At 49.0% G+C, this 14312-nt stretch overlaps 6 protein-coding genes across 6 annotated transcripts; 4 read left to right on the top strand and 2 right to left on the bottom strand.

The window, feature by feature from the left end:
* Positions 1 to 2406: 2406 nt before the first annotated feature.
* On the top strand, positions 2407 to 3299 carry T069G_01456 (uncharacterized protein; the record flags this gene model as incomplete). Its single annotated transcript, XM_056168666.1, has 2 exons — positions 2407 to 2686; positions 2746 to 3299. 2 exons carry the CDS (start codon positions 2407 to 2409, stop codon positions 3297 to 3299), a joined length of 834 nt encoding a protein of 277 aa, XP_056033982.1.
* Positions 3300 to 4788: 1489 nt separating this feature from the next.
* T069G_01457 (acetyltransferase (GNAT) domain-containing protein) lies at positions 4789 to 5367 on the bottom strand (the record flags this gene model as incomplete). Its single annotated transcript, XM_056168667.1, has 1 exon — positions 4789 to 5367. The coding sequence occupies one exon, from the start codon at positions 5365 to 5367 to the stop codon at positions 4789 to 4791; it is 579 nt and encodes a 192-aa protein (XP_056033983.1).
* Positions 5368 to 6064: 697 nt separating this feature from the next.
* On the top strand, positions 6065 to 7077 carry T069G_01458 (spo7-like protein domain-containing protein; the record flags this gene model as incomplete). The annotated part of the gene is made up of 2 exons (XM_056168668.1): positions 6065 to 6971; positions 7037 to 7077. The coding sequence occupies 2 exons, from the start codon at positions 6065 to 6067 to the stop codon at positions 7075 to 7077; spliced, it is 948 nt and encodes a 315-aa protein (XP_056033984.1).
* A 980-nt stretch (positions 7078 to 8057) lies between these two features.
* T069G_01459 (acetyltransferase (GNAT) domain-containing protein) lies at positions 8058 to 8717 on the top strand (the record flags this gene model as incomplete). Its single annotated transcript, XM_056168669.1, has 1 exon — positions 8058 to 8717. One exon carries the CDS (start codon positions 8058 to 8060, stop codon positions 8715 to 8717), a length of 660 nt encoding a protein of 219 aa, XP_056033985.1.
* A 307-nt stretch (positions 8718 to 9024) lies between these two features.
* Positions 9025 to 11527, bottom strand: T069G_01460 (chitin synthase domain-containing protein; the record flags this gene model as incomplete). Its single annotated transcript, XM_056168670.1, has 2 exons — positions 9025 to 9772; positions 9840 to 11527. 2 exons carry the CDS (start codon positions 11525 to 11527, stop codon positions 9025 to 9027), a joined length of 2436 nt encoding a protein of 811 aa, XP_056033986.1.
* A 506-nt stretch (positions 11528 to 12033) lies between these two features.
* T069G_01461 (heterokaryon incompatibility protein (HET) domain-containing protein) lies at positions 12034 to 13833 on the top strand (the record flags this gene model as incomplete). Its single annotated transcript, XM_056168671.1, has 2 exons — positions 12034 to 13720; positions 13802 to 13833. The coding sequence occupies 2 exons, from the start codon at positions 12034 to 12036 to the stop codon at positions 13831 to 13833; spliced, it is 1719 nt and encodes a 572-aa protein (XP_056033987.1).
* Between the last annotated feature and the right edge of the window lie 479 nt (positions 13834 to 14312).

The following is a 14312-nucleotide window of genomic DNA, read 5'->3' on the forward strand; positions in this document are numbered from 1 at the left end:
AGCGGCGGGAGCGAGTGCGTTACTGAAACTTCGTTCCCCGCGGCGAGGTCAGGGCAAAAAGCAATAACTGGGTTTGTGTGTAATTTGTAAAGTATTACGGACTGTGCTTTATGATTGTGAGAATTCGGGAGAGGGTCTCCCAATGAGGGCCACGCCTATGGATGAGAATTGGTGAAGTGTAGGTCTACTATGGGATTTAAGCCACGGCTTGCAAACGGGTTGGGATGTAATGATGCTTTGGGGGCTCAGAACTATGGGCTCCAAGTGAAAAGGCTGTAGGAATAAGGGTCTGTGTTAATATTACGAGGATCAATATCTTTAGTTTTACGGGAGTAGGCCGGTTGGTGCTACATTTTAGCAAGAGGGTGTGATGGTGTGATCCATCCAACACCGTCCAGTGATTGGAACAAATGAAAGACAAATGAATATGACAGATACAATTGGCGGCGATCACAAGGTAGCTCAAACTAAAAATCGTTTAGAGTTTGCACTGCACCTCATGGGCCTTTTCAGGGAGGGATTGCTATGAATAGTAAGCAGCGCTTGGAGCAATGCTATTTTGGACGGGCTCTTACGAAGTCACACATCACGAAATGGAAAATGTTGCGTTTGACCTGATTCCAATATCGCTTGGTCCATCCATGACCACGTGTCCGTGAGATTGCGTTGGATTTATCGGGTAGCACTGCGTTGTTGTGCTGCCACGAGACAGAACGCAAAATATTCTTGTTTTGCCCTCCCTTTTCCGCCTCCCTCTCGAGGGGGATGGCAATTGACAGCTTGACATCATCTGTAAGAGAGCGGTGCTCTTTCTTTCTGCTTGACCCTCGTACATGTTCCTCCCTGGTAGCTGGGCCTGGGCGTGCTTCGTCAACGAGGCATAAGACCGGGGGGTCTGGACATGGTGAGACAACACGTGAATTGGATGGGGACACGCATGATGGCGTGGGAGGAGAGCGAAATGCGCAATGTCGGATGCGTGCAGGTCTGAGATGGCGGCCCAATAAATGCCTTGTTATGTGTTATGTAGGTACGCGTGTGCCACCGTTACTGCTGCTGGCCGCAGATTTTGCCTTTACAACTGGCCATGTGCGTGCAACAACCTTATTATACTCTCCTTGTTGTGCGGGCGTGCGCGTGGATGAGGCGTTAGTAGGCTGCCTTAGTGGGTGCCTGATGAGTTGGCGTTTCGTGAAACCTGGAGGATTGCGATAATTCCAACGACAATGCATGCATTTCGGATAAATGAGACGCCGCCAACGGCAATCAAGCATCCATCACCATCCTCGGCTTGCTTCGTATGTACAAGCACAGGTCCAGGCATTATGAACAGAGCAACAGCAACGGGCCAAGACCAATGAGAGTAAGCCGTACGAGTACTCCGCAAAATGGCCGACGTCGCTTAATTCCTCCCCCAGGGTGGTTCATCTTCATCGCAGCGATCTCGACTGAAGCGAAAGCACATTTGTAAAAAGCGACACTTTCGTCACCGCCAACAGGACGCACGCGCCATGTGCCCAATATCCGCTCGCAGAGTCAGTTTGAAGCGGGCGGCGCATCCAGAGTGGAGGCGGGAAATGAGCAGCCAAGCCGCCCATTTGCTGAGGTGCCGTGAGTGGCTGCTTTCTGTGCCTGGTACCTTGCAGCTAGGCGCTGATTTAGCCTCGTGTTGTTGCTTCAAGGTCTGAGGCTAAGATGTTCTGGGCCATTGGCGCCGGGGCCGGGTTGAGCTGAGTGGCAAGGGCTAGAAGAAGAAGAAGAAGAGAAGCCATCGCGGGCGGTAAGCAGATGGAATCAACAGACTCCTATAATGGAGAGGCAGTAGATGAAGATAGCAGCAAGAAATAAAAATAAAATCTTCAGGCGAAAATCAGGTCGCGTCGCTTCGCATCTTCTCTCGCCTTGCGTCGTTTTGTCTCGTCTCGTCTCGTCAAGTTTCGTCTCGTTTCGCCCAGTATCCTGCTTTCTCGCAGCGCCATTTGGGAAATGAGAGGTTGAGAAAAAGGAGTTGCAGGGGTGTCCATGCACAGACTCGCCCAAAGTATCTCGCCAACACTCCAAGCTGTGTTTGGTACCTTGCGCGCCAGCTTGGCGGCAATTGGCTTCTCCGCTTCAAGGGGCCCCTGCTTGTCTCTCGCTTCCCCATCCACATCACGAAAAGCTTTTTCTTCTCTCTCTCCCGCCTTCGTTTCGCCTCTTACAGCTTTATTCACGTTCGTTGAAACAACCAGAGTATTATACTCGTTACGCTCTTTTTTTCGTGTCGCCATACGCATCAACGCTATCGCGCATCTTTGCACTCATTTCGCAAACCGTTTTCACGAGACAATCAACAATCAACAATCCCCACGTCCTACACGACACAACACGCGAAACCATCGCCACCACTGTCCTTCTCAAGTCAAGATGCTCTTCCGAACTGCCACCTCTGTTGCCCTCCTGGCCTGCGCCGCCAGCGTCAGCGCCGAGCCCAAACCTTACCGCCTGGCCATGATGCCCGTGCTTGGACAGAGCCTTGCGCGCCGCAGCACCAATGGATACCAGCCTGAGCTGTCTCAGTGCCACGATGGCGACACCTGTGCCGAAGCTTGCGGCTCCGAGTACACTGAGTGCGCTTCCAGCGGCAAGGAGACTCACTGCTACAACCCATCTGTGAAGCAGAGCTGCTGTGCTGATGGCTCTGGCAGTATGTTTAACATGTAATGAATGATATACGCGTGGGATGATGGCTAACGAGCGTGATAGACTCTTGCGACGAGGGCTACTACTGCACTCACGACCACGCTCTCAAGACCTGGTGCTGCCCGGAGAACATGGATCTCGCTGCTTGCGCCGCTGCTTATAGTGTTGCCGGCGGCCTCGAGTCCGCTACTCCTACTTCCACCAGCACTTCCAGCACCAGCACCTCAACCACCAGCACGACTGTTGTCACCACCAGCGCTGCTCCTACCACCACCAGCACCACTGAGGCTCCCACAACCACTGCTGCCCCTACCACCACCGCTGCTCCTACGACTACCAAGGCTCCCGCCACCACCGTGACCAAGGTTGATGAGGAGACCACCACTGTTCCTTGCACCACCAGTGCTGGATTCACCAGCGCCTACACCGGCTTTAACAGCACCGTTACCAGCTCTGTGCCTAACCAGCCCAACCAGTCCAAGACTCCTCTTCCTCCTGTCGCGTCCATCTCCACTGGCGCTCCTCAGCCTCCCCAGCCTTCCACCATCAGCGGTGCTGCCACCACCAGTGCCAGCGCTCTGCTGCTCCTCGCCGCCGGTGTCATCGCTCTTTTGTAAATATCGTGACGGAGTAGAGACGTGGTTTCTACGTCGGGTAGCCAAGGGACAAAAGAGTTCACTGCTCAGCGCAGCCACGAGGTTACGAGTCTACGAATAGCGATATATGGGGCGGTGTCTTGGGAGGGGAAGACTGATTTTTTTTTTCAGGGGCATCTTCTCTGGGCTTTTGTTTTAATGTATCTTGTGGTTTCTAATTTTTTATTAAAAATAGTGCGATGATTCCCCTTCGATAGTTGTTGCAATCTCCATCTTCACATTTATTGGAGTTGTAGCAGAGATTTTGGTTTTTCTTTAGGAGGTTAATATGTTCTGGTGGAAGGAAGAGAAATTGAAAGATTGAAAACAAAAACACATGCTTGACTGTGCAAAGATGGTGACAGTTGCTTGAAATCATACCCACACAATGTGTACCCAACACATACCTTGAACTTACATTTATTAGTACCTATTAGTATTAGTATTCATCTCTTGACGAGAAGATTCCTTTTGTTCTCTTCTATTTTGCTCCGTCTCTCGTAAGGGCCTCAAAGTTTCACTCTATCAAGCAACCGTATCAAAATCCTGCCTTGTCTCTCATTGTGACTGAGCCAATGTCATTGGCACATATGTTCTGACTATGATATCATCATTTCCATTTCATCATCATCTGCAGAGTACATCCATGCGTGTCGTATGCACAGATGCAGATGTGGCCGTAGCTGCAGATAGATACGGGAGGACTGGAAAATCGTGGGGAAAAATAGGGGGCAAGCGAAGCGCTAGGGGGCAGCTCTGCAGATTCGAGATGCGGTTCACTGCCACCTCCGCATTCTCGTTTTCGCCTATGCGGCTTGCTGTCTGATCTGCACTGCATTATGTAAATTCTGATTTGTCAATTGTCGCGTAACTGCAAGGCTCTTTGCGTCAATTGGTGTTTGAGTGTGTACGGCTGAAGTGTAGTGAGGCGGAGGTGTGTGTGTTTTTGCATCTTTGCTGCGACGACTTCATAACCACATGCACCTAGGTACCTACCCAAATGAGGTGCGAAAATCACCGCCGCCCATCACTCATAATTTTCTCGTATAGGCCCGCGCGTGTTTATTGCACCTTTGTATCTTGGACTATCCAAGGTATTACATGACTTTAGGAGAATACAGTATTTATACGCCAAACGCCTCACTGTATGCGTCTATCATGCCGCCTCCCTCCCCTTCCACTGCTCAAGCAGTTGTCTTAAAAGTAAAGAAAGGAGGCTGCCAATTCCTGTTTCCTTATGGCAGATGATATCAAATTCAACTTACATCTTATACGGGTGACGAGGTGATTATGAAGAAGTAGAGAGCCACCTAAATGGGAGGAATAAAAAGAAACGTCTCTTACAGCATATGAAATGACTGGAAAGAATAGCCGTATTTGAGAAGATACCAAGTTTCCGAGAGATAAAAAACATTATTAAAGCATACGAATCACCCTGAATCCAAGGACATTCTTATAGGCAATGATCTCGCTACTTTGAATGCAACTGAAGCTCCAGCCATTCTTCCCGTGTAATGGCGTATTCAACTTCACCATCCTCCGACCCAGGAATAGGATCTTCAAACTCAATGTACAAAGTACGCACATGCTGCATCCCACAGGCCTTCATGGTCGCTCTTGATGCCTCGTTTACAGCCATCGTCTGCCCAACAGCCTCTACTAAACCTAGTTCTTCAAACCCATACCTCAATAACTCGCAAGACATTTCCTTAGCATACCCCCGTCGCCAAAAGCGAGGTGAGATTCGGTATCCTAGCTCTGCCTTTTGTGCGTGAAATGTCCCGCCGTTGGATTGTAGGGGCGAGAGAGCTGCCCATCCGATAAATGTGTCATCAAGGTAAACTGCCCAGTAGCCTAGGCCTGCGATTTGTCGAGACGCTGAGAGACGCTCTTGATGGTCCTGAATGGCTTCTTCTTGAGTTAGCGGGCGGCCACTGTAAACGTATTTCATAACTTGAGGGTCCGAATCGAGGTCTATGATATCGTCCCGGTTGTGCTCTGAGAGAGGGCGGAGGCTGAGACGAGAGGTTTGCAATGTTGGTAGAGCCATGTCTTGATATACTTGGTCTTGACCTAAGGCTTTTATTAAGTATACTTTTGGGAGATTAGTTATAAGCGAAATCATCCTGCACAATATAGCAGTAAAATAATAATGATATATAAAAATTCATTCATATCATTGTTGAATAATTTGAAGATGGTTATGTGTACTGGCCAAAATCTGCCTCGGCTGCTGTCATTCGGGCGCAGGCACATGTGCACCCAAATGCAGAGGCCGAACCCCTCGCCAAGGCCATTCCTGTACAGCCGGTAATAGCCATGGTGGTGATGGTACAAACCTGTAAGAGTTTGGTGTATAGAAGGATGCAAGCAAAATTGAAAATTCTCCCGAGAGTTTTTATTTTTTTTGTCTGCTACATGTTTGACTTCTAGAAATTTGACTCTTTTTCCGGAACCAGATACTAGACAAAGACGTGCACCTGTGTGTCACCGGCAGCCTTGTGAAGACTTCTGATGCAGCGGCCAATGACAGCGACAGGACAGCCAAACCAGTGGCCGTTTCCCCACAGTGCGGAAAGCAGTCGACCCACAACCACGCAACTCTCCCAGCAAGGCTGAGCGCCTCCATCTTGTCTTGCATTTCATCTACTTCATACAACAAACCGTCCAACCCCCGCGAACTCACGCCGCCTTCCACGAGCCCCTGAGCCGAGCCCGAGCCCCGAGTCGGCGGCTGCCCGCAAACCATGGCCGACGACCTCGACTCCATCGTCAAGGGCGCCCCAATTGCCGAGGCCGCTGCCAGCGATGCTAATGCCAATGCCAATGCCAAACCCGGCTCCGGCGCAAGCCCCTTCTCGCCCAGCACTGGTGCTGGCAAGCCTGGCGACCCGCTGCATCACACGCCCAGCTCCCCTTCCATGATCTATCTCAACCTCTTGATCCTCGAGGCTTCCATGCGCGCCCAGTTCCTCGAGCTGCGCGCCCGGAAGCGACACCACACCTTCTTCCTCGCCATCCTGACGCTCTGGGTCGCCTTCTTTGGTTACAAGCTGTACTTTGCGCCGCGAGAGGATGGACGTGGCGTTGGAGGATCGATATACTGGGCGGTCGAAGGCGCACAAAAGGTGTGCTTCATGGGCGGCATTATCACCGCCGCCCTTGTCTGGGCAACGGGCATCTGGGATCGTGGCATCCGGTGGCCACGCCGCTGGTTCGCCATCTCCAACAGAGGCCTGCGCGGCTTCAACTGCAAGCTGGTCATCATCAGGCAGACGTGGTGGGCTGAGGCATTGTCGACAATAGGCTTTTTCCTAACGTACGGCCTCTTTTCGCATACCGCCAGTTCCTCATACCGCCTTGTCGAGCCGCAGCTGCTGCGCCAGGTCGAGAAGGAGCTCCAGCTTACAAGCGATAACCATCCCACGCTAGTTCTCCCCCCCGATGATGACGAGCTTGGCGGCCATGAAGAAGATTTGGCGCCTGGTGGAGATTACGTCAAACTATTACTTCTACCGAAACCGTTCTCGCCTACTTTTCGAGAGAACTGGGAGCTTTATCGCACCGAATACTGGGAGAGGGAGAATGAGCGTCGGCGGTTGCTTCGGCAAAAGGTCAAGGAGCATGACCGGAAAGTCGCAAAGGATCAATACGGTTGGCTGTGGTGGCTCCCCTGGCACCAGAGTCCGCAGCCTCGCATCCGTCGTGAACCCCAAAAGATGCCCCATCACCGTCTAGCGAGCTCGGAACGCAAGCGTAGGAACAGCAGCGTGCGCCGCTCTTCGGTTAGCTCCTCGAGAAGCCAAACGCCGTTGGTCTTTGACAGCGATGGCCAAACAACACCGCGCAAACAGGCTCTTGCTGCAGATAAGCGCCGGAAGCAGGGATCTATATCAAAGGTGAAGAGGCCCAGCACTGACTCTCGGTCTGTGACGCCCGATATCCCATCCCGGCTATCTAGAGAGAGCAGTGTGACGGTTGATACGGAGACGGACGGCAGCAGTGGGCGGACGCTACGAAGCACGAGCAAAAGAGCCAGCCCAGCGCCTTTGTCGGCTGATTGATTGATTGATTAAGTGATGATGTCAAGATTATACGAAGGGCATTACTGGAAATGGGACATGGTGTACGGCTTTTCTTTAAGCGTGATGGAAGCATATACTTATTAATCCGGATCACGAAACTTGAGTCTGTGTAATTACGGTGCATTTGTTTTCTCTTGGATTAGACCCCGCACAATAAAACGAACGATGAAATTCAGCTTGTTGTCCATCCATATAATTGAACGATTTTTCTGTAGGGAACTCTCCCTCAATATCTACTCCATGCCTTTTATGAGTCACTAGAGCGCTATCTTTTTGTCCACGGATTACCGCTTCGGGAAGTTGATGTCCAAACGAAGACGAACTTTTGAACTGACTCACCATGCAGGATAAAAAACGGCTATTTACAAAGACTCTTAGTATCATTTCTGGGACAGGTGGGTTCATGAACATTAGTTGCATTGGTAGGTATCATTTGATAATTGATGATAAATTTCCGGAGGATCACCACCGCTGTTGCTAGCTTCGTACCCTACTCCACCACATGTCCCTCAACTGGTTTTTGAAGATTACATGTACAAGTATCAACATGAGGTGCTGTAAATAAGTATCCAGAGACTGCAAATTTAATCCTTTCAATCTTATCCACCCTCTTTTTACAGACATTCATCATCTTTGTTTCTTCGATCAAGTCGCCATGTCTCGCGAGAGATCTCACCTCAACACCATCATCCCCTCCCCCTCCAACCCCCTCCTCTTCCTCCGGACCATCCAGCCTTCTGATGCCTTGGCCTTTTCGTCCATTCTGTCTTCACCGTCAAACAAGTCCGATCCTCATGGCAAAGATATAGACATCCCAACTGCAGAATTAAGCATCTCCCGCATGAGAGAATCGGCAAGCAAGCCCACCATCCTAGACGCGCAAGGAAATGTTATAAGTGGACCAAGCCGCGTGAACATGATGCTAGTGCTCAAATCAGAAGACGGAAATGCTGAGACTGTAATTGGTCTAGGAGGCTTCGGAGCGATCAAAGACTGGGAGCGAGACGGCCAGAAGATTCGAGCTGGCGACGTGGGCGCGATGTTGGACCCGGCGTACAAGCGCCAAGGCTACGGCGTTGAAGCAATGAAGATGGCAATAAACTGGGCGTTTTTACCAGCCGTTGAGGGAGGACCGCAGCTTGATTTGGTCACTATCACGACGCTGGAAGATAATGGCCCGATGGTAAACCTTTTAAATGAGAAGTTTGGGTTGGCAGGGAAGGGGATAACAAGACCTGCAGAGTTTGATGCAGACAAGAATGAGATATACTATGAGCTCTCAAAAGAAGACTGGAGGAGCATTGGCGCTAACTGATGTATATATAAATACACACAATATTAAACAAGATAATATGTACATAGATGGCAAAGTGAAGTCTGACTCCCATGAATTTCCTCCATCGTCTTAAGGCTGAGCACTCCAGCCGCTCTATAAAACATCACTGCACATAGTATACCTTGTAGAGGTTGAAACTATGTTTACATTCATCTCATACAACCTCGTTCTACCATGGAACACTAGAAGCCATACATCAGCCGTGTAAGCATCAAAGTCTTAATATGAAAGTATTGAGAAGTAATAGAGGAATATAGCATGCGGACATCCATGTAATGCTTATGAACTAAGAGTCGTATATATTTCCTTCACCTTCATGATGTCGCCTATAACCTCTTCCTATAGTCATAACCCTGTTAAACGCAGCTCCAATCACTTGAATTCCAGTCAACCCTGCGAGCACCCACATAACACCAGCGATATAGTGCATTCCCTTGCTCTTTAGAACCTCCCCTGACTCGGCTGAGTACAAGCTTCTGACATCTGCTATGCCGAGAACAAGAAATACCAGCATGGAATTTGTAGTCGTCCAGGCAATTACAAGAAGGGCTTCAAACATCCGAGCTGCGTTCTGCGGCCTCTCCGCCACCTGCAGCGGCGAAGCCATCTTTTGCACCAGTAGAAATCTTCGTTGCTTCATAATGTTAATCTGTTGCTCATATTGTGCTTCAAGCCTCTCGTCGTTTAATGCATCCATTCTGCCCTTGCCGTTCTGGGTCTCGACCTTGGGAAGTTCGAGAACCGGCTCGGCATCGGCTACAACGTTTCTTAGGTTGAACGTATAGCAGAATGCAAACACGTCAGAGACATTGACGAGAAATGGCATGAGGATCAGATATTGTATGGACGAATTGACGATCGGCCAGAGATCTAGATTCAGCAACGAAGCCATCGTCCAGAGCACATATATGAAGAGAACCGCGATGCCAAGTGAAGTTGTCGGATCTCCAAATATTTCACCTGGGCTCGATTTATCGAGTCGTTCCTCATGTAAAGACTTGTGCAACATTAGGCAATAGCAAATAAATGCATATCTGAAACACAATGTCAGTACGTGATATACAAGCTTCCAAATATACCCATCGCGCCTATGAGACTTACGTTGTGATGCTAAGCCATATCCAAAACAAAATAGTCGGGATTTTCAAGTTCATTTTCCAGGACTTATTCAAAGTAGATACGAATGCCGTTATGAGGGAAACAACATACAACCACTCCAGTACTAAACCTGTCACGTATCCGCCGGTTCCCCAAAAGCCCGGGGATCCTACGCTTGTCGTTAACACCGTAAAGTATATGAATATGTTGCCTAACGCAAACCATGCGAAAAGCAACTCGACAGATTTAAACGCCAGTTGGATTGTAAAAGCCACCTTCCGAAATATAGAATGGCTGGAGTTGAATATTTCATGATAATGTGTAATGGCGTAAATCGTATCCAAAAAGTACGCGTTGACCGGTCTACGTCGCATGAAAAGGAGTTCACCGATAGTATCTATTCCATATTCCATCGCAATCGCCGAAGTGGAATGTCGAATTACCCAACGGGAATTCGGTCTGGTGATCAGCGCAAAGAACACCAAGCGCAAGCTGGCCAGCCTCATGCGCGCAGCATGTAATGTGGCACCAGATAACGTATCTGGAGGTTCGTTGGCTTCAAAATAGCTGTCCAGAGGACTCTTTCCCGTTTCATCATCTAAGAGGGCTTCGTATCTGAAGGCGCAGAGCTTAGCAGGCGACACTGGAACAAAGCCAAAGGCCGATTCAAACGGTAGGGTGAGGCAGTTTTGGAGATGCTGCTCGAATTTGGACGCCGATCCGACAATTTGAAAGATTTCCCAGAAGCTCGTGTTTGGTCTGACTCTGCCACAGACTGCTGCACACATGGGTTCGGCAGCCAAAGCTTGCCAGAGTTGGTAGATGGCGATACTACCAAGCCTTGTGTCAGACTGGATCGGCACACACATGACCGGGTCCAACACACGAGCAAACCCTCGATATGCCCATTTCTCAGAACGAATCATGGTCAAGTTGCGTTCTTGAAGACAGAAGAGTATCTGTATTGGAAACTCGTATTGTTTTGCGGTTAGGTATACTTTGTCGCGAACAATCTGAAGGCCGGTCTGGGTTGTGTGCTCATAAAGGTGAGCCACCACATCTCTCCCGTTGACTTGCCGCCTGGCTATGCTCTCTTGGTAGATGCCCATACATGACAACAGGGCTTTCGTTTGCGGGTCTATGTTGTATCTTCCGGCGCTTAGAATGCAAACAACAATGTTCTTCCATGATTGATCTCCCCATTGCTTGCAGAGGTATTGCACGTTATTGAACACGCGTTCCATTGTCTCAGCAAAGAGTATGTCATCTTCATTGTACATGTAGACGTTGATCATTATTTTGGTACGGCGTGGAGATACGAAAAGCGTTTGTCTCAACGTGAAGCCTTCATCAATAAACTCATGAGGCTCACAGGTGATGGCCGTGTATCGTGTGTGCGTGAATTCGATATCATCACTCTCGACAGAGCTCCTGAGAGAGGGCGGAATGGGACAATCAATCACAAAATTGCCTTTGTCAAGGAAGAATGGTGTCTTGGTTGGTTGTTGTCTGGATCGAGCCCCAGTCCGATTATTGGAGTGCCCAGGGGATATTTCATGTTGCTCTACTAGAATTGGCGAACTTTTAGAATCGTGATGTCCTGAGCCTTGAGGATTTTGAGCTATTGGGTGCTCAGTGTCAATCTCTTCTTCTTGTGGTAATGCATCGTAGCCTGATTTCTGTTGCGACATGATGCTGGTTTCAATGGAGACTAAACGATGTGAGGATAGGCGTCTCGCGAATTGGCGATAGGCCAGAGTCGGATATATGATGATTGTAAAATCAATTGTAGGCTCTTCATTCTCATTCTTTTCTTCGCCTAGCACCTTTCTTCATCTTTGAGAGCCGAAATGCAGGCGGGGATGCGGCTGAAAGAGAGGGGTTTCATCACGATGCCTGTCCGCAGTAGTGATTGAATAGTTCATTTCAGCTGATGCAAAGACCAGTAAAAATTGGCCACAAGCGCACTCAATCCTGATTCGTAACAGCAGATGCATAAGGCGTACTCGTAGGCAGTGAGTAGCGTGTAGTGTCGATCTATTGATTCCAAGAGGCTGAACTATCTTCGACTCATTATCTTCTGCATAAATAGCAATCCATACATAATCCTGTCGCGTATATTCCCGTGGTTCGCAGGGTCCGAAGGAGGGAATAAATCTGTGCTGAAGTTGAACAGCACCGTCGACATACTGACACTATGTCTCTGCCATATCAATACAGCAAGTTATCTCCAGCGGCAAGTACTCGGATCTTGGAGCTTCAACCATCGCACGAACAGGAAGGCCCGCTACGATGTAAACTGTGTGAGATTAATATAGAATCTGATCCATTCTATGAAGCCCTATCATATACCTGGGGCAAGCCAGAGTTCACACAACCACTCATTCTTGATGACGAGTTCGTAATACACATCACACCAAATCTTCGCGATGCTCTGTTACGGTTTCGATCTCAACTCAACGTCCGGCGTCTTTGGGTCGATGCCATCTGCATTAACCAGCAAGATGATGACGACAAAGCGAAACAAATTCCTCTCATGACGGAGATTTATAGGCGTTGCTCAGGAGTCGTGGTCTGGTTGGGCATTGATGCTCGCGGGTCATCGTCAATGGAGGCTGTTAATGCATTTTCTCGACAAATCGATCATCAAGACGATGAGAGCATCATCCAAGAAGACTTGGAGTGCCTTCTTCGCTTACCCTGGTTTAGTCGACGCTGGATTGTCCAGGAGGTCGTTCTCAACCCAAACGTAACTCTTTTCTGCGGCGAATCGCAGATGCCGTGGCTTCGTCTCCTCCAGGTGGTTCGGAATAGTCAAAATGTCAGCGAACTACTGTCGGTGGTGAAGACGATGGAGTCTATTTGGATATATCACTGTCTCGGAATCGAGGCTAGTTCTCAAGCACCTCTAAGGCTTTTAGACCTCCTCTCCGTTTTATCTGAACTGGGATGCGTGGACGCCCGCGACCGTATATACGCACTCGCTGGTCTTGCTTCCGATACATTCCTCACTCAGCCCGGTGAAGTAAGTCGGGATCCGAGAGAGATTAAAGTCGCTGTGAGCTATAACACACCGGCCGAAAACTTATACATGGATCTCATTACCACGAACTTCCGCTGCTTCGACTATCGAGATCTTCTCAAGCACACCGATCTTAGGGCAGACGGATTGCGCTTGGGCGGACTCTCCTCTTGGGTTCCTGACTGGAGGCTGCCAGTAGTTAGACAGACGCTATCAGGGGGTTGGAATCTCGAGGGGTCACCCAAAGTATCGCTTGATGCTGATTCGAAGGCTCTACACATTGAGTTCCGAAAGAAACAGGGCGATCCTGGGTATATGATCCATGGATCAATTGAGAAGGTCTCAAATGACTTTCCCCTCAATGCCTCTCCGAATGCCATCATAGATTGGATTAAAGAAGTTTGGGATCTCTTACTCGGATGGGCTACGGCAGCAACTCGGGAGCTCTTGATACACCAGCTCGGAATGATCTTCTTCCAAGACCACATGAGAGACGAGTGGTCCAAAGCAGTCGCCAATTATGATTGGCAAATGTACTACTTTAAGGGTTATGCAGAATTCACGGAGATGATGCTGAAAGGGTCGGAATATTCTCAGGACGAGAAATTGTTCACGTTGCTTAAACGCACCATGGAAGGCCGTCGGCTCTTTCTATTATCGCCTAAGCCTGGGCGACCGACATCAAGCAACGATGAATCCAAGTCTATCAGCACCTCTGACCGGCCTGCAATCGGAATAGGCCCGTCACACGCACAATCTGGTGACCTTGTCTGTACTAGAAACACCACCACAAAGACATGGGCCGGGATTTCACACGCTTGTACAGCCGACTCTACTTTCTTGCTTCGCGAGACTGGACATAGTGCGACACAAGATAGATTTTTCTATATAGGCGAGGCTAGGGCTAATCGACGCCATGCTGAAGGCGCAATTTGGGGAACAGGGCACAAGCTACACTCCATCATGTTATGTTAAGCATGCTAGACCTCCCAAGTCATTTCACGGGTGATAGGCAGGCAAAACCTGGCGAGATGAGGTGAGACGTCAAATGGCTATATTTATCTATGAAGCTTGAACACGAACAATTAGGACAATCAATTACAACAATTTCTGTCAGAAAAAGCAGGACAAAATTCCCTCCAGCTCGATACATAAAAGTTAAACACAGTCTCCACAACACTCAATCATATGATGAAACAAAAGGACACTCATGATCCTCAACCCATCTCCATGCTGCTCCCGTTGACTTGACTCGAATCTCGCTAGAGCAATAGCCGTAGTATAATGTTTGCAAAGTGTTAAGGACGTTCGAGCCGAATAAGCGCAGATGGTATATGATATAAACCGTGTCATTCATCTTTGAAAGATGGATCTATAAATGACAAAGACAATCTTGAGGAAAGGGAAATCAGAGGTGGTGACTGCGTATGTGCCGCACCGATTCAATTAGCATT

Source organism: Trichoderma breve, chromosome 1 (assembly GCF_028502605.1).
Source record: "Trichoderma breve strain T069 chromosome 1, whole genome shotgun sequence".
Taxonomy (NCBI): Eukaryota; Fungi; Ascomycota; class Sordariomycetes; order Hypocreales; family Hypocreaceae; genus Trichoderma; species Trichoderma breve.